The sequence below is a fragment of the Esox lucius genome, chromosome 2, assembly GCF_011004845.1.
Source record: "Esox lucius isolate fEsoLuc1 chromosome 2, fEsoLuc1.pri, whole genome shotgun sequence".
In the NCBI taxonomy this organism is placed as follows: Eukaryota; Metazoa; Chordata; class Actinopteri; order Esociformes; family Esocidae; genus Esox; species Esox lucius.
This window is the reverse complement of record NC_047570.1, coordinates 4,500,220-4,521,641: the sequence shown is the minus strand read 5'-3', so window position 1 is coordinate 4,521,641 and position 21,422 is coordinate 4,500,220. Positions and strand designations below refer to the sequence as shown.

At 38.4% G+C, this 21,422-nt stretch overlaps 3 protein-coding genes across 7 annotated transcripts in view; 1 reads left to right on the top strand and 2 right to left on the bottom strand.

Moving 5' to 3' along the window:
• The window catches only part of nr1h3 (nuclear receptor subfamily 1, group H, member 3), a 37,760-nt gene extending 33,669 nt beyond the window's left edge, over window positions 1-4,091 (bottom strand). The window contains exons 1-2 of one of the 2 annotated variants that reach the window (XM_010897074.5): window positions 3,592-4,091; window positions 2,889-3,122 (exon numbers count right to left, since the gene is read on the bottom strand). The gene's annotated coding sequence lies outside the window, so the exon portion shown is untranslated. The remainder of the gene's footprint in view (window positions 1-2,888; window positions 3,123-3,591) is intronic. The other variant, XM_013131489.3, reaches the window with a different exon arrangement.
• Window positions 4,092-6,370: 2,279 nt separating this feature from the next.
• arl14ep (ADP-ribosylation factor-like 14 effector protein) lies at window positions 6,371-13,086 on the top strand. Of its 4 annotated transcripts, none has more exons than XM_010897080.4 (5): window positions 6,371-6,452; window positions 8,867-9,056; window positions 9,222-9,365; window positions 9,627-9,685; window positions 12,574-13,086. In XM_010897080.4, exons 2-5 carry the CDS (start codon window positions 8,919-8,921, stop codon window positions 12,800-12,802), a joined length of 570 nt encoding a protein of 189 aa, XP_010895382.1. In that variant the 5' UTR covers window positions 6,371-6,452; window positions 8,867-8,918; the 3' UTR covers window positions 12,803-13,086. The 4 variants fall into 4 exon arrangements, with proteins under 4 accessions (XP_010895382.1, XP_010895380.1, XP_010895381.1 ...); XM_010897078.4 differs by lacking the exon at window positions 6,371-6,452 and adding an exon at window positions 6,462-6,666; XM_010897079.4 differs by lacking the exon at window positions 6,371-6,452 and adding an exon at window positions 6,469-6,522.
• Window positions 13,087-15,028: 1,942 nt separating this feature from the next.
• Window positions 15,029-16,394, bottom strand: fshb (follicle stimulating hormone subunit beta). Its single transcript, XM_020053187.2, has 3 exons — window positions 16,318-16,394; window positions 15,850-16,075; window positions 15,029-15,560 (listed from the first exon to the last, which is right to left on the bottom strand). The coding sequence occupies exons 1-3, from the start codon at window positions 16,335-16,337 to the stop codon at window positions 15,327-15,329; spliced, it is 480 nt and encodes a 159-aa protein (XP_019908746.2). The 5' UTR covers window positions 16,338-16,394; the 3' UTR covers window positions 15,029-15,326.
• Between the last annotated feature and the right edge of the window lie 5,028 nt (window positions 16,395-21,422).

Here is a 21,422-nt window from a genome sequence, read left to right as displayed (position 1 = left end):
CACCTGTAAGCTCAGGATTCCTTCATGTCTTTGAAAACATGTTTAACATGTTTTGATTGACATTGCATGTTCACTGTTAATTTTGACCTCTTTGCACAGATGTGTGTATTTGACAGGATGTAAGCAGATACATGATCAAAGATAGTCTTCATCACAACTCAGCAAAACTATTGTACTGGGCAGCGCTGCAGCATAAGGTGCCACACCAGCCGATGATGGGATCATTGTCATTGATAGAACTGAGATGCTAGATGGATGTCAAAATCTCACAAATGCGTGCCTTCTGCTCATGGGGTTCATTAATTCCCTGAACCGTGGCTATCCCTCAAAGCTGAAGCACACATATGAAGTGTTTCAGAAGATCTTTCTTTAGCTGGATGCTCTGAAAATGTATCCAAAATGTAATTATTTGCATAGAAAACTACTTACAGAGACTGAAAGGTGTGCACTGTGTTTGATTACTTGGACTTTTGTATATTGCATTCATTCTTTTATGCAGTGAGTGTTCAGTTTAATCATATATACCACAAATGTCTTTGCCAGGAATACTAGTTATGAATGTCTGCAAGTTGTGCGCCTAGTTTGAAACTTAATACTTACACATATACCCTTTGTATTCGCTCTTTTGTGCAGTGAGTGAGCATTCAGAAACACTGTTTATCAGTTGGTTGAAAGGTGGATATCATTTCTCTCTGTACTCGTAATTTTGTCGTTTTAGCCAAAGCAAACTGTTCTTCCATTAATAGGAGAAGACATTCAAATAAAAATACTGTTTAACAAGTCTGTCAATTCATCTTAGTGGCTTTTGTTTTGTTATGAAACTCATCAGTATTAACACTTGAATACTATAATGTAAAAATACAAGTAAACATTAGGAAATTGTTGCCTAGGTTTTTTTAAGCAGACCCTACTCCAAATTATTTTCAGTGTACAGTTAAATGCTGTTTCATACTACACTGTGCAAATGAAAAATCAACCACAATGTGGAAACAAGGCTCTCAACGTCTTCACTGACAATTTCCCAGCAGTGTTATGTTATTAGATTCAACTTTATTGTCATTGAACAGTACAGTACAACGAAATGCAGTAAGCATCTAACCAGAAGTGCAAATAGAGGGCAGAAAATGCACAAGTATTTACAAGTATTAAGTATATGTATATTACAAGTGGAATGTGTAGATGTGCAATGAAGGCAAATGCAGTACAAATGGCAATACTAAATGTGCAATTAAGGCTAACAGAGGAGGGCAGAAAGTTTACACATATTAGGTATTGTGTATGCTACAAGTAGGACAATAGTTGTTTGGGTACAAATCTAATATGTAATATACCTGGCAAAACTCTTCTAAAGCTAATGCAGTTTTCACGTTTCCCGCAGCAGAATCTCATAGATCCCATGAATCAGACACTTCAGTTTCCTAGATACTATATAATAAAGTCATAATTTAAACCGTCAAACCCCTGTTCAACCACTATTGTCTTGAAAGCTTAACCTGATTTTCATTATATTGCTTGGACTACCCGTGGTGCATGCATTGGATGATCGCCTAATGAGCTGTGCTGTGTGCAATCCGTGAAGGCAAACGTAAACAGAGTTAGAACATCATTTGGATCTATTTGTTATTTGATTACTATAACAGCAGCAATAGGGTTCCTTTATCAAAGGCCACACATTCCATTTTTGCTAGAAGTGCAATGAAAGGACTTGATTTGTTTTAAAAGAAAAATACACAAAACAAATCTAAATATCCAGACTCAGATTTTTTTATTCTGTGTTATTGAATTCTTGTTATAGAAGGCTATTATGTTTTTTAGAAATTACTATCTTTAATATTAGTAGATAAGTATGCTAAAAAGAATGCCAAGCGAAAATACAATGTTTGGAAAATGTAAAACAGAATGTATATTAAAGTAGTTTATATATTAATGAAAACTAACAGGAAACAGTGCAGTACTTTTTCCTTTTGAAATAAGGACGTAGGGAAAAGTTGTAGGGGAGAGAAAGATTTTGGGTCACGTTTAATTTAAAGAAAAAATTTCATGTTTTTATCTCTATTGTTGTCCATAAATGTTGTGGTTAATTGTCAGCATTAGAGACAATTAAAAGTCTACTGAAACAATAGAATTGTGCTCCTAAATTAATTAGCTTGTGCCAATATTTTTCAGGTATATTTGGTCCTCCTTGCTCATGTATTGCACTATTGTATTGTACTCCTTACAATACAAGCAATATATACACTAGCAAGGAATACATTGCACTCCTTGCTAGTGTATTGCTCTATTGTATTTTTCAGGTATATTTGGTGCTCCTTGCTATTGTATTTTATGTTATCAAATCTAACAATATTGAATGATATAAGACAACATTTTCACTTTTTGTCATATAGCCCAGTCCTACATGGTACTCTTATTCAGCCACTGACTAGGCTATAATATGTTAGCCTTTAAGCAAAAAATAATTGTTCTGATTTACAGTACAAGAGCTAAAATAAAGAAATCAAACTGCATAGTAGTAAAAGCTAGTAGTTTTGGCATTCACAAGAATCTCATACAAGCTAATTGCCTATTATGCAGCTAAACATTATCCCTGTTATTCATAAAGGACAATGACCTTTCTCTCACCAACTACCAAACATGACCAAAACATTAAATACACATTAGTGCAATAGTCAGGCAGGAATACTCGCGAGGACATTAGCCTATATCAGCATTGTTCAAAGGTGACCAACTGAAAAAGACTTGTCTGCCATATCCTCAGGAATTACCACTGATTTAATTGAACCTTTGTGGTAAATGTAGGCATAATATATGTATTTTCTATGTATTAAACATAGATTTACAATTGGATTCATGTGGTTTTATCAAGGTGCATCTGGGGTTCAACATACCTCTTAAGTAATGTCTTGTTATGACCTGTCCATCTGGCCCTTGTTTGACTGAAAGCTCATTCAATGTGGCTGCTACCCCGGCGTTGACAGACGAACAGCTTCAGGGACAGGCCTGCTTCCGTCCCACTCAAAAAAAATACAAAAAAAACCTGTCTTCCGAGTCGTGGACCTTTATAGAATTCAATTATATCTTGAGAGATAGCAGCATTGCTTCTGCAAAACACTTTTCCTTTCCTGTGGGAAACAGAATGCAAGAGAGAGAGAGAAAGAGAGATAGAAAAGAGAGAGATAGAAAGAAGGAAGGGAGGGGAGGCATGCAGGGTGAAAGCAGGAACATAGGCAAGGTTACTATTGGTTGTTTGTGTAGATCTGAATTTCCCATAGCCTGTTCTGTTGTTGAATTTTCCTGTACACATGTCACTTTCTACAACAGATGAGGACAAAAATCCATATTGCAACAAATTGACTGAATTTAAAATTTTCAGAAATAAAAATGCATAAGTGGTTAGCATGATCAGTGTCAAAAATGTTCTTAAAAAAAGGTGAAAACACCTTCTCAAAGTCTACCGATAATTTGTAAAAATCAGTACCCATAAGTACCAAGAAAAAATCCTAACCTAAACCATTTGAGCTAGTACACACAAAACACTACCAGAGCAAAAAATGCCATCTTAAATGTGAATAAACAATTTGTTTACAATACTTTTTGTCGAGGACCATAGTTTGGAAGCTACATCCCCTAACTTCTTACACCGCTTTTGATCACATCACTAACAAGGTCCCCTGCTCTCTGTGGACGAACTGAGAAGACAAAGTCCAGTTAATCACGTTCACCTAAATTGTGACGGCTCCGAATATTTTTGTCTGTCTAGCCTAGGCTATTTCATGTACAATAGGCTGCTATTTGTAAACAATCTAATTGATTCTTAAAGAACCTATGAACTACCACAACCACAACATCCCAATGGCAACTTCAGTTTTACTTCAGTGTTGGTAAAAAATTTAGATGAGGCTATAATATAGATTTAAAATAAGCATTCATCCATAACACATGACGGTGAGAGAATTTCTCTAAGCCTACATTTCTCCAGACTCATAAAAAAAAAGTGTCTGGTTCGCAGTTTGAATATAACAATGAATCAAAGTGTGTTCCTTTAAAAACCGATGAAAATGCACTGGAAAATGTACTACACCAGAGGCTAAAAATCATTTCAATGTTAAGAGGACATGTTATCTGTTGCTAGTAAGGAGAGCTTGAGTCCACTGGGTGAATAAAAATTATTAGGTTCAGTGGGCCACTGACCTAAGGTAACCCCACTACCTTGCTCATTCCAAGTGCAATGTTCTGTACAGCTTATCAGTTACCTTTGTCCAGGGAATGGGTGCGACTGCTCTCAAAGACTAGCAAAATGTAAATCAAAGGAGACACCCACTGTAGGCTTAAATAAAATGTGATTTCCTAAATTAGGCTAAATCAAAAACCTTCCTTAACAGTTTCCTGGTGGCCATAACGGTTTTCATGAGGATATTCAGAGGTAGAAATTGAGGAAGACAAATTTGCCCTTTAGTCTTTTTTTATTCTGAACCAGTCACGAGAGTTAAGACTAGAGGGAAGGATCCCCAAAGGTCTAAACATAGGATTGTTACTCAATAATGGTAAATAGAATATACAAAGCTCTATAAAAAACAATGTCATGTTGCTTATGCTCAACTTTCAGTACCTCCTTTGAGCATGCATGGGAGCATAGAGGACAAGTGTTTTTACAATTGTTAGGTAAAATGCCATTCTTTCAGGGAACACAGCAGAACAGCATACACATTTGGGGGGAATTTTTTTCTCCTGAATGTCACAACATAAGCGGATACCACTGTAATGGTTAAGCAAAAAGCATGTGAGGGAAAGATACAGTTGGTGAATTTGATCATCCAGAATCACACTTCAGGGCATTTTGTAAACAGAACTACAGCTCATCTATACATTCACATCTTTTTACTATTATTTGGCAGCCACTGTCTGAGGAGAAAGTTATCCAGGCTCCTTATCATACTTTTCCACAAACATTGAATAAGCCAACTATTATGGTTAACAACAACAATGAAAATATGATTATATTTTAAATCACCTTTTCAAGTTAAATTGTGGGAAAGGCTTAAAAATCATTTTAAATTATTGTAAATGTTATACGTATTTTAAATGTTGGAATTGTTAGAAATCTGCTGTGTTAATTACGTTCTGCAAGGGATTTAGTCACCAGCATCATCAATCATGTTGTCAGATTTTGCTGGATTGTTAGCCAGCGCGTTAGTACTGTAGTTACATAACATCTACTTTAGGTAGCTTTCCAACCAACTTTCTTACTAAGTAACAACAACACAGCCAGTGTAGCTGTCCGGACAGCTAGTTAGCTATTATTTAGGATGTGTTGTAACTATTAAAATATCCCACTTTAAAATGTATCAATTCATCAAGACCATTATGGTAACCGTATCAAACAAACTAAACTGGTTAGATGCATTGCTGATGTCATCTGTTCTGTTGACATTAATGTAGTTAGTTTGCTAGCTAGCTAGCTAGGTGAATTATGTAAAGTTAGCTAGCTAGCACAACTTGTTAGCAGTGGTTTAACAAGCAGTATCTCGTACCCTACCGTATACTGTTGGATTTGTTTTGTTTAACATAACGTTTGTTAGCTAGCTATATGATCGGTATCCGACTCGTAACGTAAAATGTTAAGTAATTTGGTCGGTACTGTAACTGGCTTGTAGAAAATATCAGGCAGTCTACCGTTAGCTAGCATCTAGCTAGACTTAGCATGCTAGCACTTAGAAGCTCAATCAAAGTCGTGGTTGGATTCTAGATACGAAGTTCGTCAGCTAACATTATTGCTGTAGCTAGCCAGCTAGGTCGACGCAAGCAGAAAGAGACATGTCTGACATGCCACTTAAAGCAGAAAAACTGTCATATCTCCGAAATACAAAAAGTCAGATTTGTTGACTTGCCTGGTAATTTTACTTCGTAACCGAGAGTTACCCCGTTTCGTATCGCATCTAGCCACCTGAGACAGATCCCACAGCCATGCACTGTTTCATGGAGTAGACGGTTAATCATGTGACTTAATCAGGAAATAGAGCTAGATTAGGTTAGTTCTAAAAATCTTTGTATAGGCATACGCAAACTAACCGTGTAATTAGCCGTTCACATGTCAGAACGAAGCCACAATAAACTTATGTGTTGACACAAATACAGCAAAAAATAAATACACGTTTGAGAATGTAATGTTTGCCCGCCTTGTATAATCAATTACAAATTATGTCAAGCTATGGCAATTGACAGGTTCGCTCGATTTGGAAGGTGCTTGACATTAATTCCTTGAATATGTATCACTTTATCAAACTATATGAATCATGCAGTGTTTTTTCTTGTTGATTTTGGAATTACAATTCTTACAGACAGCGTTTGGTAGTTGGCATCTAATCAGGCTTTTCCTCAAGGCGGCGATATGTAAAGCACTGTGGTTGTTTGGCCACAGAAAACCACAGAAGAGAATGATGACATCATTTCCGGTAGGTTGAAGTAACAGACAATCAAACTACTGTTTGATTCGATGCTCTTTCGCGGCCAGTGCTTTTGTAGGTAGTTTCGATTTTATTTTGAATAGCTACTACTGTAAATAGATTTGCAGCAGAAAAGAGACAGACGGTTCACCATGCCTGTCACATGTGCCGTTAACGGCTGCACTAACAAGTTTGTTAAAGGGTCAGAAATACGATTTTACAGGTAGGACGTCATGCTTTCGATAGCTAACCAACGTTAGCTAAGTCGTCCTCTAAACATTGTTGCGGTTTTAATTAGATAGCCTGTTGCCAAGTAAAAAATGTAGCTAGTTAGCTACCGGTAACCATCGATCTACAGTTATTGGGTTTGCAGGTAGTTGTTTGTATTTGGTATGTAATTGGTATTGGTTTTTAGTACCGGAATTCCTCAAAAGTTCTCACATGAATAGTGAATGACGGAAATACTAACAAGCGAGCTTATTTTGTTTTTTTGGTTTATGTTGTCTAGACTATCTTTGCCTTAAGGGTTAAGATCAGAATCACATAATTGCCAAGAACAAGGGCCGAGCCGACAGGGAGAAAAATCCTGTCTTTCTGTTGCTGAAAAGGGCATTTAATCCCAAAATGATGATAACATACCCATCTGGTAAAAAGAACAATCTCTAAATAGTTATGTACATGCTCAGTTAGGAGGTAGGGTTAAGTCTAGGGTTGTGGGATTGTGTTCTAAGTACTTAGTTGGTACTCCCCAAAAGTATTGTTCACCTCAAGTGGGTATGTCTACGTACATTTCATATTTCATTACGAAAACTCATAAAATTGACCTGATATTACCACTCTGTTTCTGGAAAAGTTGTGACGCTGTCAAAAATGCAAATAAAAACAATATTGAACATAGTACAAAGACAATATTTGTTTAACCATTTTGGAAAAATACATGCCTGTTTTGTATTTGATGCCAGCAACACATTTCCCAAAAAAGTTGGCACAGGGGTGTGTTTACCACTGTGTTGCATCACCTCTTAACAATATTCTGTAAGTTTTGGGGTACTGAGGAGACCACTTGGTATGGTTTTGATAGTGAAATGTATTCCTATTCTAGCTTGATATAGGATGTCAGCTGCTCAACAGTTCGGGGTCTCCTTTGTCTTATTTTTTGTTTGATAATGCCCCAAATGTTTTCTGGACTGCCGGCAGGCCAGTTTAGCACATGATCTCTTACTATGGAGCCATGTTGTGGTAATATGTCCAGAATGAGGTTTGGCATTGTCATGCTGCGGTAAGCAATGCCTTTCCTGAAAACGACGTCAGCTGAATGGCAGCATATGTTACTATACAAAACCTGTATATATTGTTCAGCAATTATCATGCCTTCACAGATGTGCAAGTCACCCATGCCATGTGCACTAATGCAGCCCTATACAATTGCAGACACTGGTTTTTGTACTGTGTGCTGATGAGATGTCGGATGGCCTCTCTCTTTAGTCCAGTGGACTTGGTGTCCATGATTTTGATTAGTCAGACCACAGGACAGTTTTCCACTTCGCCTCAGTCCATCTTAAATTAGCTTGGGCCCAGAGAAGGCGACAATGTTTCTGTATCTTGTTTATATCTGGTTTCTTCTTTGCATAGAGTAGAGTTTTAACTTGCATATCTGGATGCTGCGACGTACTGTGTTCACAGACAATGTTTTTTGGAGGTGAAAAAACACTTCGGTTTTTCACTGAGCCCATAGTGACTGAGCCCAAAGGGATTTCCATTACCAGAATCATAACTTTTTTTTTAATGCAATGCTGCCTGAGGAACCCCTACCCATTCACAAGTCTGACAGACCCATCCTCTTTTTGGAATGATCTTTTAATACCCAATCATTTTACTGACCATGGTGCCATTGAACCTAATTAGTTGTGATATTCCACCAGGTTTAGTTTTTTAGTATTACACAACTTTTCCACTTTTGTTGCCTCCGTCACAACTTTTTTTAAACATGTTGCTAGCATCAAATACAAAGTGGGCATATTCAGTATTTTTCAAGAATCGATAAAATGTCTCAGTTTCAATATTTGATGTATTGTCTTTGTACTATTTTGTTTTGTATATAGGGTATAAATGATTTGCACATCATTGTATTCTGTTTTTCTTTCCATTTTACAAATTGTCCCAACTTTTTTGGAAATGGGTTTGTACAGGGTTTATTGGTTAGGTTAAAGGTACAAGCTATTTGAATGGAAAGAAGTATTTCCTAGTTTTACTATACCCGTGGGACCAGAAGTCCCTACAAAAGAAAGTAAAACCTGAATGTGGTGTTTCCACAAGGTTTTAACCCTGTCCCCACTAGGGAAAATGTCTACTTCCAGGTTAGTTTTGGGGTAAAATGTACATTTGCATGTATTCAACCGTGTTTACTGTCTTCTTCCTCTTAGGTTCCCCATCAGTAAGCCTCAGCTGGCCAACCAATGGGTACAAAGTTTGGGGATGAAAAACTTCATCCCTACACCTAACACTTGCCTCTGCTCAGTGCATTTTAATCCAGACTGTTTCCGAGACTATAATGGCAAACAGTTTCTTAGGGAGGATGCCGTTCCCACCATTTTCGGCGCTGATTCATCAAAGGTTTGGGAAAATCAATATTCTATGCAAGAAAATGCATGCCTACTTCCAGCTAGTCAATAGATGCAGTGCATGGTTTCGTTGTTGATCAACATAGCTTAAGCCTATTTTTATTTTTTTAAACTAGTCTCTATGGTATTAAATTATATATGTTAAATAACCCTGCAGCCCGAGTTACGGAAAAGGGGGATAATGACCAAGGATGCAAATGCCGTTAGTCGTTTTGGGACACCTTCAGACCGAGAGAAAGCTAAGGCACTTGAAAAGGTCAAGGCAAAGGAGAAACGACAAAGTACCCGGGATACCAGCAGGGTGGGTCATGTTAATATTTTCATGCTTATACAGAGGAACATATTTCATACTTTTAAATGGTTAAACCCCCACTTTTCACAAATATTGTAATAGAGTTGTTACAGCAGAAATCCGGTTGCAGAGTGAGTTTTGCTGTATATCTGCACAGCTCGGTGCCCAAGAGCTTGGTGCTGTTGTTTGAGTGCCCAAGTGCTAACTACCCTGGGTTTAGCTATTAACTTTCACTCCGTTGTCGCCATTTGTTTTGACTTTTTATTGCAGGGGAGGGCAGATGGTAGAAGGCGAGGAGGACGGGGAGCAGTGTCTTCCAACTCGGATAGGTAAGATTGGAAACCTGTTTTCAAAATCTATCACTAAATGGGTGCATTGCTTCACTACCTTGCTTAAAAGCTATCGCTGCAATTACTTCTTGTTTTAAGTATTGCATTTTAAAGACTTTAGGGGTCTGGCCTCAACTTATTTAATGTTTTGTTGTGTTGTATAACAATATGTCAACTATACACACATTTAAAGGGTTTAAAAATACAGTCACACCATTGGCAGCCTTTAGAATTACTTTGCACAACAGAAATTCTAGAAAATTGGTCAAGGACTGCAAATGTTGTTATTGATGGGCATTGATATTCAAAGCATGACTTATTTTTATTAGCAGATTGATATCAGGAAGGAGTCTGGATCATTCAGAAAATCCTTGTGGTTTCTCTTGCAAAGCATGCTTGCGCCTGACCTAGAGAAAAAAATTACTATCCCAGGGTTGGGCAGGTATCCCAGGGTTAGGCCGCTTTTCCTTTTTACCTGGGTTTTGCCTCTTGCTATTTATTTTAATCAAAACAAATCCTGGCTTGTGACAAACATATTCATCTATGATGCTGCCACCTCAATACAACCCATTTCTGCGACTTTATTTACAAACATTGCGTTGAAACAGAAATTGTGTACTTAAGAACAGAATTTACAAAAGTCGTACACAAATTAGTTAGATTTATTAAACAGTTGTATGCACAACAATAAAGAGAGAATACTTGATAAATACCAATCGTTCTTTACCTCAGTGCTCATACACAATGTTGGGTATTAGCAATTTGAAGCACAGATAATTTGCCATGTATGGTCAGTCATCCCTTTAAACCTATAGGAAACATCCAATGTCAAAGCATGAGCTACAATGATACAACCCAAAGATGGAAGACATAGATTCTTCAGACATTGACATAAAGGAATACTGTACAGGTGCCGTAATTCAGATGCTGTACAGGTCTGTAATTCAAATCAAAAAGTGACACCTTCTTATATTCTTGATTCAGTACACATAAAGTGAAACATTTCAAGCCTTTTGTTTCAGCATTGATGATTATGGCTTACAACTCATGGAAATCAAATATACAGTATCTCAAAATATTGTGGCACTGCTGAGGTGTTACGGAAGCCCAGGTAGGTTTTTGATAGGGGCTTTCCGCTCGTCTGTGTTGTTGGGTCTGGTGTATCTCATTTTACTCTTGGCAATACAGGTCAGGCGAGTTGGCTGGCCAATCAAGCACAGTAATACCATGAGCAATAAGCCGTGATCATCAAGATTGAAACCAAAAAGGCTTGAAATGTTTCACTTTGTGTAATGAATCTAGAATATATGAAGGTGTAACTTTTTGATTTGAATTAGGGAAAAAGCAAACTTTTCCACTATATTCAAATTTTTTGAGATGAACCTTTACATGCTTAGATGGAACCTGAATGAATGCCAAGATTATTTATTTTTCTCACTCTATAGTTATTCCCTTGAGTAGTAATACAAATAATGCTGAAAAGAGACCAATTTAAGTGTCTTTAGCTTTTGGAAATATGTTTAAATTAGTAGGCTATTCAATAAAAATCAAACAACAATGGGCCTCCAATCCAGAACAGCTGTCATGTAGCATCCCTCGTGTAGCCTGGTACGCAAATCTCAGGCTGAGGTGTATATGTTGAACGGGGTGCTGTCTATTCCTGATTATTTTCAAAACTTATAATGGCAACAAAACAAACTCCTCTTGAGCCACACATTGTATAAAATGTTTAGGTTTGCAGGCATTAATCGGCGGGCGCATCCTGGTTGAGATGCCAGATTGACAATGCCCTATTTAAAAGTGCCTTTTGCAATAAACCCAAAGGGGATGGCAGTTGGATGTACACTAGAATGGCATTTATCTTCTTTTGCCTTGTTAAAATGCTCTGTAAAATATAGAAAACGCCAAATAACGATGCACTCTCAGAAATTCTCATTTGATTTCATATTTTTTCAGTGTCTTATAATTCAACAGTGGTTTTAGACAAGGCTATTATTTTAACAAATTGCTACTTAATATGGATTCTTAATCATTATAAATTAACTGATTTGATCATCTCATAGTCATAGCCTTTTCAAAAACATTGTATGAAAGGTTCAATGCATAATACAATACAATCAACAATTATTCAGGAAATGTAATTCACACATTTCAAAAATATATTTTCCACATGGACTAGTTTAGAAGAGGGTCCCCTATTCCATCACTTGAAACTGTGCATATGCATGGTCATAGCTGTGCTAAAATTTCAAGCATTTTGGAAGACATTTAATTACACATGTTCATGTATCCTGTAATGTTCATGTATCTGAAAAAGGGTTGAATATCGCTGTCCTTCAGCAGTTTCTGACCAAACTTAATAAGCTTGAGCAAAAAAAAAATCACAAATATTTGTCCTAAGTTGTGCAAGCTCTCATGTCTGCCAAATGAGCTTTCACAAAGTATTAACTCTCTCTTACAGAGACATACACAGTCAAGATTCTTTATTATTATTTTTTTTATTAACATAGAACATTTTCTAATACATTTCTTTACCTGTCAAGTAGGTTGTGTTGATCTGGGTCATTTTAATCCTCTTAGGTTGGGCTCTTACCTCCTGAAACACAGACAAACCTGTTCTATGTCATGACATATGTAGATCATTCTTGACATGTGCCTGTTTAGTAATTAACTGGCTTTTTCAAATTGTTAAGAGTTTGCTGAAGTGTAGTCAATCACTGGACGTTATGTAATGCATTCAGTATCGAGGAAAAGAAGGTAACACAAGAAAAAGCAGTGTCATCAAATAATGCAAAACCAATGAAGCATGACAATGACCATGGCCGTGTACAGGAGGCAGGTCAGAGAAAACCAACTGACACAGTCATTGTTTTTTGTGAATTGTGCAGACAGACGTTGGGCGCGAAGAGTAAGGTGTATGACAGCAAAGGCCGTCTGCTCTCCTGCGGAAAGGACATGTGTGACTGCCTAGACGCTGACTGCATGGGCTGCTTCTATCCCTGCCCTGAATGTGGGTCTCGCAAGTGCGGTGTGGAGTGCCGCTGTGACCGCAAGTGGCTGTACGAACAAGTGGAGGTGGAGGGAGGAGAGATCATCCGCAATAAGTACGCTGGCTAACTCCCTGCTGAGAAACAACACAAACTCAGTAGTATTAAGCCAGTGTTACAGACATGGCATACATATGTAGACTTCTTCTTGTACCAAGATGTCCGCTTCATGAAGGTGTATGCATGTACTAGACTTGAGAGTGCGTGGCTAATGAGAAGACATTAAATGAGAAAGAGGTATAATTGGGATTTGTTTCAGCCTTCCAGAAAGTATCCATATGGTTGTTTAAATTTTGTTTCCTTGCTAGTATTTTCAATTCTCTATGTTTTGATTAAAGTTTTTTTCTATAATGACTTTTTATGTGCAATTCTGTTGACAATGTTTTAAATATTGAACTACACAGAGGGACTATTATCATTCTTGAGTTTTCATAAAGGGTGACTTATGCATTCCTTATCAAAATATCTATCTGATGAGAACCCTTATATATCATCAGCTAACATTAAAAATGGCTGGGTGTCAGGACTGATGTTATCCCCACTGCCTTGGTTACAAGTAAAAGGTACAAGGCTGGGATGTTCATAGGTGTACATCCTTGAAGGTGTGTGAGTTCAGGGCCAGTGAAATGTTTTGATTGCTCGTACACAGTGTTAGAAACACGCGCACGATTTCTGAAGAAGCAGTGGCAGGCACAGGCAGATTGATATCCCTGAAGTTTAATTGACTTGGTGTTACTGTGATGTTACATATGTCAATAAGTCACATCCTTGCTTGCCAAAAATGGGATGCAACGGCTTTATAGACCAGGCTCCACATATGTGAACCTAGCCACAATAGTGGAATTTGCAGTTTGACTTTAAAATAAAGGTCCATCATTGGAAGAAATGCTAATGAGTGTAAACAGTGGAATTATGCAACATGTGGGCTAGGTAATACTTTACAAGTTTGGCATATTGTCTGAAAATGTACAGTGAGGGAAAAAATGTATTTGATCCCCTGCTGATTTTGTACGTTTGCCCACTGATAAAGAAGTGATCAGTCTATAATTAATGGTAGGTTTGTTTGAACAGTGTGAGACAGAATAATAACAAAGAATCCAGAAAAACGCATGTCAAAAATGTTATGAATTGATTTGCATTTTAATGAGTGAAATAAGTATTCGACCCCTCTGCAAAACATGACTTAGTACTTGGTGGCAAAACCCTTGTTGGCAATCACAGAGTCACCAGGTTTGCACACATCTCAGGGGGGATTTTGTCTTACTCTTTGCAGATCTCCAAGTCATTAAGGTTTCGAGGCTGATGTTTGGCAAAGTAATCTGTGGCATCGTCTTCATGACATCCTGTCCTGGTGACTTCAATAAAAAAATATTTTTACCATCTACATGGAGTGGAGGTCTAAATGGAGAATGATCCAAGACATTTCAACAGAGATTGGTTTGGCAGTGTACTCTTTCAGTCAGAGAAGGTCATATGAATAGAAGATTATCTAACTTTCATTTGAAGTTCTCGAAAGATTGTTTTCTGGCCTTGCAAGCATGTGGAGGTAGGAGGGATTGCTTAACAAAAGCAGTTTGTAGGTTAAACCGTGCGCAGCCTAACTTCACTCTGTTTCAAATAGTTTTTGGTTGTGACCAGATAAGGGTTCTGGTTTCATCTGATAGATGTGACACCCCCCCCCATTAACTGTTTATTACTCTGGGCTGCACCAAGATTTAATGCTTAACAGGGATTGATAATGCTTCAAGGTTCTTTGGTTGTCCAGATCTTTGGGTTTTACTCTCAAAATGTCCACAGTAAGAACTTATTGAAGTTGTTTACATTGTAGCTGTTCTTTGCAATTTCAACAAACATGCATTTCATCTGACATAGTTGGTCTATGTTAACATATCTCACTCCATCACTTTCTTAGCCATCAACCACATACCAACCAGCCCTGTGGCACAAAGCTCTGATGTAAGTAGATATGGCTATGTTTAAACAAGCCATGCAATTTATTACACACACACCAAAATGTGTCCAATGTCCTTCAGATATGTAGAGGAAGTGATAAAGGGCGATTGCAATGTGTTGTGGGTGTAACCGTGAAGTGACTTTCCCTTATTGATCAGGAAATCTTGCTTTTCTAACAATTATTTTTTCATTTGCCATTGACAGTGACCTACCCGCCAACCAATATCCTATTTTCCCTGTATGTGTGCGCGCTTGTCTTATCTTTATTGTACCTACTATTGCAGTGCATGATGTAGACAAAATGTTCAATGAAGACAATAAGAGAACAACAATGTTGCTGTGGTACAGTAGAACTTTATGTTGCAGAACAGAGTATTTATGTACTTCTACAATGTCATTGTCCTTACACAATTTATGACCTAAATGTGTTTCTTTAATATGCATTTTTAGAACAACGACCACAATGTTGAATCGGGTAGGTATGCATAGTGTTAAATTATTTGAAGTGAATTCCAGAAAGTTCCCATTGGTAGAACAAACAATTGAAAAAGTACCATACAATGAAATGAAACCATTGCTTAATTTTGTTGGCTACCTTTGTCTAGACAGGCTGTTGCAGGACTAAATTAAACTTCAAACTTCTACATTTCCAATGGGAAATGTTGTTGGCAGCTGTATGATGTTGCCGTGCTCATACGATTACAGTCTGTGCTATCCATCTTGCATTTGCTGCAATCACAGCTCTTGGCCACAGGTATCAAGAAAGGGTCCGCCCCCGGTGGACAGCTCTCCAAGTAGACTTCCTCATAGGACCAGTCCTTGAAGTTACACACACCCTGGGCATGTGGTATCCGCTTGCTATAATAGTTCAGATCCTGCCAACAACATAATTGATACCATGAATGTAAATCATCTGAGAGCACTGGCCTGGTGCCAAATCTGTTGATATATAATCAACACTCAGTTGGTGGTTTAGCCTGTTTTATAATACTACTCCGAGACCTGGTTATTGGGAAACAATGTAATCGATTGTTACTGTTTTGCTGCCATTGAGATCTGTATACAAAAAGGGTAGCTGGTGCAAAAGTGAAAGCTTAGTTAATTCTCTCTTGGTTCAAACTAAATTTTATTGTGAGGGACAAAGTACTATCTCCATCTAGCTACCTCGGTTTTGCACAGGCCTGCGCAGGTGGGAATGATGACGCTTCCACGGCAGTCCTCTCTCTCCAGGGGGAATGTCATATTCTGTAGTCTGCAGCTGTACATGCAGTCTGGTCCTGCCCCCACCGGTGTCAACCACAGCATTGCTGTGACAACCAAAAGCAGTGTCCTCAACTGTGTGCAGTACATAATCCTTCCACAAGGAGTTACAGGTCTGTTCAGGTATCTGCTGCAGATCAGATGAAAACATTCAACACCAAAATAATTGGCACCCTTTCTGTTTGTTAGGTACATCTCAGTCGTAAAGATTGATATTAGGCCTTCCATGTAGCCTGTTTCACTCTGGTATTAAAATAATATTCTATTTGTCATCTGTCTCCACTGGGAATTTCAAATCACTCACAGTTGAGAAAATTGTGTTTGATCTTCATACATCAAGCAATGGGTAATAATACAATTAAGTTTACATACCCTGGCAGAAATGTTATCATTGATTTTGAAACTATGCCTGGAATGTTTGGTCTTGTTACAGACCCACAAGGTGACACACACAGGTGAAAATGTCAATTAAAGGTTAATTTCCCACACCTGTGGCTTTTTCAATTGCAATTAGTGTCTGTGTATGAATGAAGTCAATGTGTTTGTTAGCTCTCCCATGGATGCACTGAGCAGGCTAGATACTTAGGCATGGGGAGTAGAAAATAATTGTCCAAAGACCTGCGTAACAAGGTAATGGAACTTTTTTAAGATGGAAAAAGATATCCAAAGCCTTGCAAATGCCAGTCAGTACTGTTCAATCACTTATTAAGAAATGGAAAATTCTGGGATCTCTTGATACCAAGCCAAGGTCAGGTAGAACAAGAAATATTTCAGCCAAAACTGCCAGAAGAATTGTTCCGGATACAAAGAATAACCCACAGGAAACCTCAGGAGAAATACAGGCTGCTCTGGGAAAAGACTGTAGTTGTTTCTAAAGGAACAGAGAATCTTGTGAAAATTGATGGCAAGAATGCAGCATTTGATCAGAAAATACTGGCAGACAATTTGCATTTTTCTGCACGAAAGCTGAGCATGGGACGCTCTTGGATGTTCCAGTACGATAAATGACCCAAACCAGCCAACCATTGGAAATAACTGACATAGCGATATTTTGTTTTTTGCCGATTTATATATTGCGAAATGAAAAAACAGGATGTCTTCAGAAAGAGCTTTGGCTATCAACCTGATATCCTTCATTCTTCTCCAGCCCCATCTTCTACAATTAAAATGTATGAAACGTATGAAAATTTTAATATTTCAGAACAGGTTGCTAGGTAATAATATGTAACAGTAATAGTATAGCAATAGCAACCGTAGTCATATAGAATGCGCAATTTGGTATAACTTACAAACTGCAAGATGCAGTCTGTGGCCAAAGCACTGCAATCTGGTCCACTAGTTTAGGGCGGCAGCCTTCACAATGTTCGCGTCATTGTCTGTTATGGCAGCCTTCAACATGTTTGCGGCATTGTCTGTTGTTATACAGACCAGACGACTCTCATCTAGGCCCCAATCAGCTAAAGCTTCTCTCATCCCTGTTGCGATGTTCTCACTTGTATGATTCTCTGGGAAAATGCAGTTTGAAAACAGCGACTTTTCAGGTGGAAGTCCTCATTAATAAAGTCAGATTTATGTAGGGCTCCGTTGTCCGGCTGGACCACAAGTCTGTTGTTGCTGTATATTATTACAATTGTGACAGCTCTGTTTCAACTTGTCTTGCATTTCTCGTACAACTCTGGGGTGGCAACTTGAGAAATTGTTGTGTGATGGCATTACATACCGCTTGTCAAGCAAAGCATGTTTTTAAAACCCTCTTTGATAACCGTTTTCATTGGTACCATGTCTTTGGCGACGTGTAATGTTATTGAATCTGTGATTTGTTCTGCTGTTTGGAACCTTCCTTTTATGAGCTGTTTCTCAATGTCAAGGAAGGATCCTTCGAAGCCAGAATTTGGAGGATGCTACGTCATCGACGTCCGTCAAAGGACCGTTCCAATATCGAGGATCCTCCGAAACCCACCAAGGACTGAGTCCTTGGTTCAGAGAATTTCCCAAGCGTGCCGCACAAGCCCTGAAAAGTGAAGCCAAAACGTCTCGATCGCCCCCTGGTGAGTGGTCCCAGTAAAGGTCATAAACCCCGCCCTCCCCATGTTATTCAATGGGACGCGAGACCAACTAAACAATTAAATTACCCTTCAAATATCTTTTTTCCGAAGCTGGTTTCTGTCATTTACTGTAGTTTGTATCACGCTAATGTAAATTCAAGAGTTTGTTTTTAAAATAAGTTGGTTTTTAGTTAGTTATTTAATGCTCTAAAAACGGTGGTGTGACGTCGTGATTCACAGCTGTGATTGACAGCTATCTGAGCCGAGGAGCCACTGAATCTTCGGAGGACTGAGGAGATTGGAACTTTACATTTAATCTCTAAATTTCTAGAATTGATATAATTTCACACGGACATAATGGGTTGTTCTGCAGTACATTGTGCTAACCGATCTGGCATTTCCAATCGATCTTTGATTTTTTTTCGGTAAGTTAAATTTATAAGCTATTTAATTAGTAAATAAATGTAATGGGCTAGCTAACGTTAGCTAAAAGACAACAAGCCTCGTTAATAGCCATGTTAATAGCTAGCAGGTGATCGTTAGCTAGAAGTTACCAATTATTTTTGTATTAGGCCTATTCTAAATTAAGGTTAAACATGATGTAAGTTAGGCTATAACATATCGTCTAGGTTTAACAAGCAAAGGTTGTACTGTACTTGGACTTGCGATTGATTACGGTATGCGAGGGAGAGTGAGGGCGGGGCACAGGGGTGGGGCCGTTGATTTCGCGGCTTTACGGCTTTACTTCCTTCTCGCTACTGCCCATAACTACTGCGCAGAACTGGTCCCAAGATCGCTATCTGCGCAGACGCAAGTCCAAGATGTCAGCGCCGTATCAGGACACTGGTGGCTTCATTTTTCACCAATGGAAAAGAGCGAAAGGGCGTCGTCCATTATTTTTACAGTCTATGGAATTTCCCATAGACGGCAAAGGATGTATATGTGTATCCTTCACGCTCCTATATTACCCACAATCCTATGCGCACGGCTTTGCCATCTCCTAAAAAAAAAAAATGACGGACCTAAGCGGAGTGACGGGGCAATATGCTTTTAAATGTAAGTATCTTTAGTTTAGTGTTTAACGTTACCGTATCTTTGTTAAAACGGTAGTACGTAAAAGTAAAGTTTAACGTTTAAATGCCAGTACAAATTGCTATTGATAATTAGCTAGATACCTCACGAGCTAACGGTAGGCTAGCTAGCTAACGGAACCGAACTGGACCTGTCATATTAGCTAACAGTTGTTAGCTTGGTTGCCGTCACCGGCATTTCTTTTATAAATCACTAGACGAAGACGGAACGAAGGCGGGCCTTTTCGTCATAGGAGTGCAAAGCATCTTAAATGATCAAACATTGGTCGTGTTGCCTGTGTTGTGGCAACAATTGCAAGGCACTCTCTACAAAGTACCTGTTTTTGGTCAACATCATCCTGTCTGTAGCAAAAATATTTCCATGTAATTGACGATGCATTTCTTTTTGCAAACAAATTCTGTATTTTGGCCTTTTTTGCCTGTTCCTCGCTCATCATTTCGTCACGCGCAAGCAGAACCTGCATGTCAACCACGTGCAGCAACAAACCGTGTTTAAAATAATAATAATAATAAACTGTGTATCCAACAACCCATAAATCAGAGTATATTACGTTATATCAGACAGATATAATTCTAGTGTAACGTTTAAAAAAAAAAAAAAGATATGTTTACCTTACTAAATCACATGTTTTGCGATGTGACTATTGCGGATGCTTCACAGCGCTTTGTCGGTGCTGAAACTATATATTGTGCAGCCCTATTTCACATTGTTGCTTCTAGGTCCTAGAGCCCTTGGTAAGGCCTACAGCATCATTAACTATATCAATTACTAGGACATTTTAACCCAAAATTTGTTTGTTTCTGCCAGGAGGCTGCCTGCAACATCTTCCAGGATGACCAGTTTAGCGGTGGGTCAGTGATGGTTTGGGGGGGCATATACTTGGAGGGTCGCTCAGACCTCCACGTGCTAGCCAACGGTAACCTGACTGCTATTAGGTGTTGGGATGAAGTGCAGAGTGTTTTCAGAGTGAGTTTAAATCCAGCAATCAATCGGTTGATGATTTTGGTTTCCATTGATCATTGTTACTTAATTTTGGTTTCAACGAATTATACAATGTACATTAAAGATTTTGATCTTCATCAAGACCCGATGTGTGATTTAAGTGTTGCCTTAATTTTTCTGAGCAATGTATCTGTTTATATATTTATACAATATTAGCTTTGTATTTTACACAGGTTTTTATGCAACTTTTTTTAGGGTGCTCCTTATTTTGAAGGTAATCGTAAGTCACACTTTAATGTAAATGTATCTCCTTATACATTTTTTTTTTTAAATGACCCGAAACAATTAGGAAATAAGGACTGTATAAAGGGTATTGGGATATGCAACATTTACCAGTGTCAACTGATCTTTACATTTTCAAATTCTGTCAGTAACTCAAAACCTCTCTGAATATTTTACTGTGCATCTGTTATGTCTGTCAGGGATAATGCCATCAAAATCAAATATATTTCGAAGCGCAAACGTTAAGGATACAGACATAGACTGCCATTCTAAGAAAACAAGATACCAGGCAAGCCTAGTTCAGCTGGCCTGCAATAGAAAGTGGGTTATAGCCAGAAAAGTCTTTGTTTGTCCTGAACCTCGGGCATAATGCATTTAGACTGTTATGTGAGTCGAACGTGGGGACCTGTTCCGTAGCCCGCGTCTTTAACCACTACGCTATTTATCAAGGGGCAGTCAGTCAGTCAGGGATTGACTCACGCACTCCGTAAGAGACATTCGCTCTGCTAGGCCGGCTCCACTTAAGCGGTCCGGTAAAAAAGATAAAAATACTATTTGGGTTTTTCGTGTTTTTTACTCTTCGCTGTTTTTTGCCAGAACGTGTAAGCGGAGCTGGCGAAGAAGAGCAAATGTCTCTTGCTGAGAGAGTGACTGACTACCCCTTGTTAAATAGCGTAGTGGTTAGAGAAGTGGACTTGTGAACTATGGGTCCCGAGTTTGTATCTCCTCACAGGCGACGCCAAGTATTCCGTATTGACCCATTGTGAATTCTTGACGAAAACTTTGCTGGCTAAAACCTGAAACTATACAGATATATTGCAACTGTTTCTGGCATGGAATAGTTCATCTTCAGTCTCGCTCGAAATTGCTCAGTTCTTATGATTATTCCTAGGAAGTTAGAAGATACTAGTAAGCCTATTACTGGCTAATAAGCTGTTAAAATGGCCTGTGGCAAAAGTCATACAGTTCATTGACACTATTTGTGGTGGAGGTAAACTTAATAAGAAACATAGGTCAGTTTAACACAATCCTCAATGGAGTCTAGCGACTGCTGAAACATGTAATGCCATGACGTAGTGGTTAAAGATAGTGCCTCTCATGTGGAAGACTAAGTTT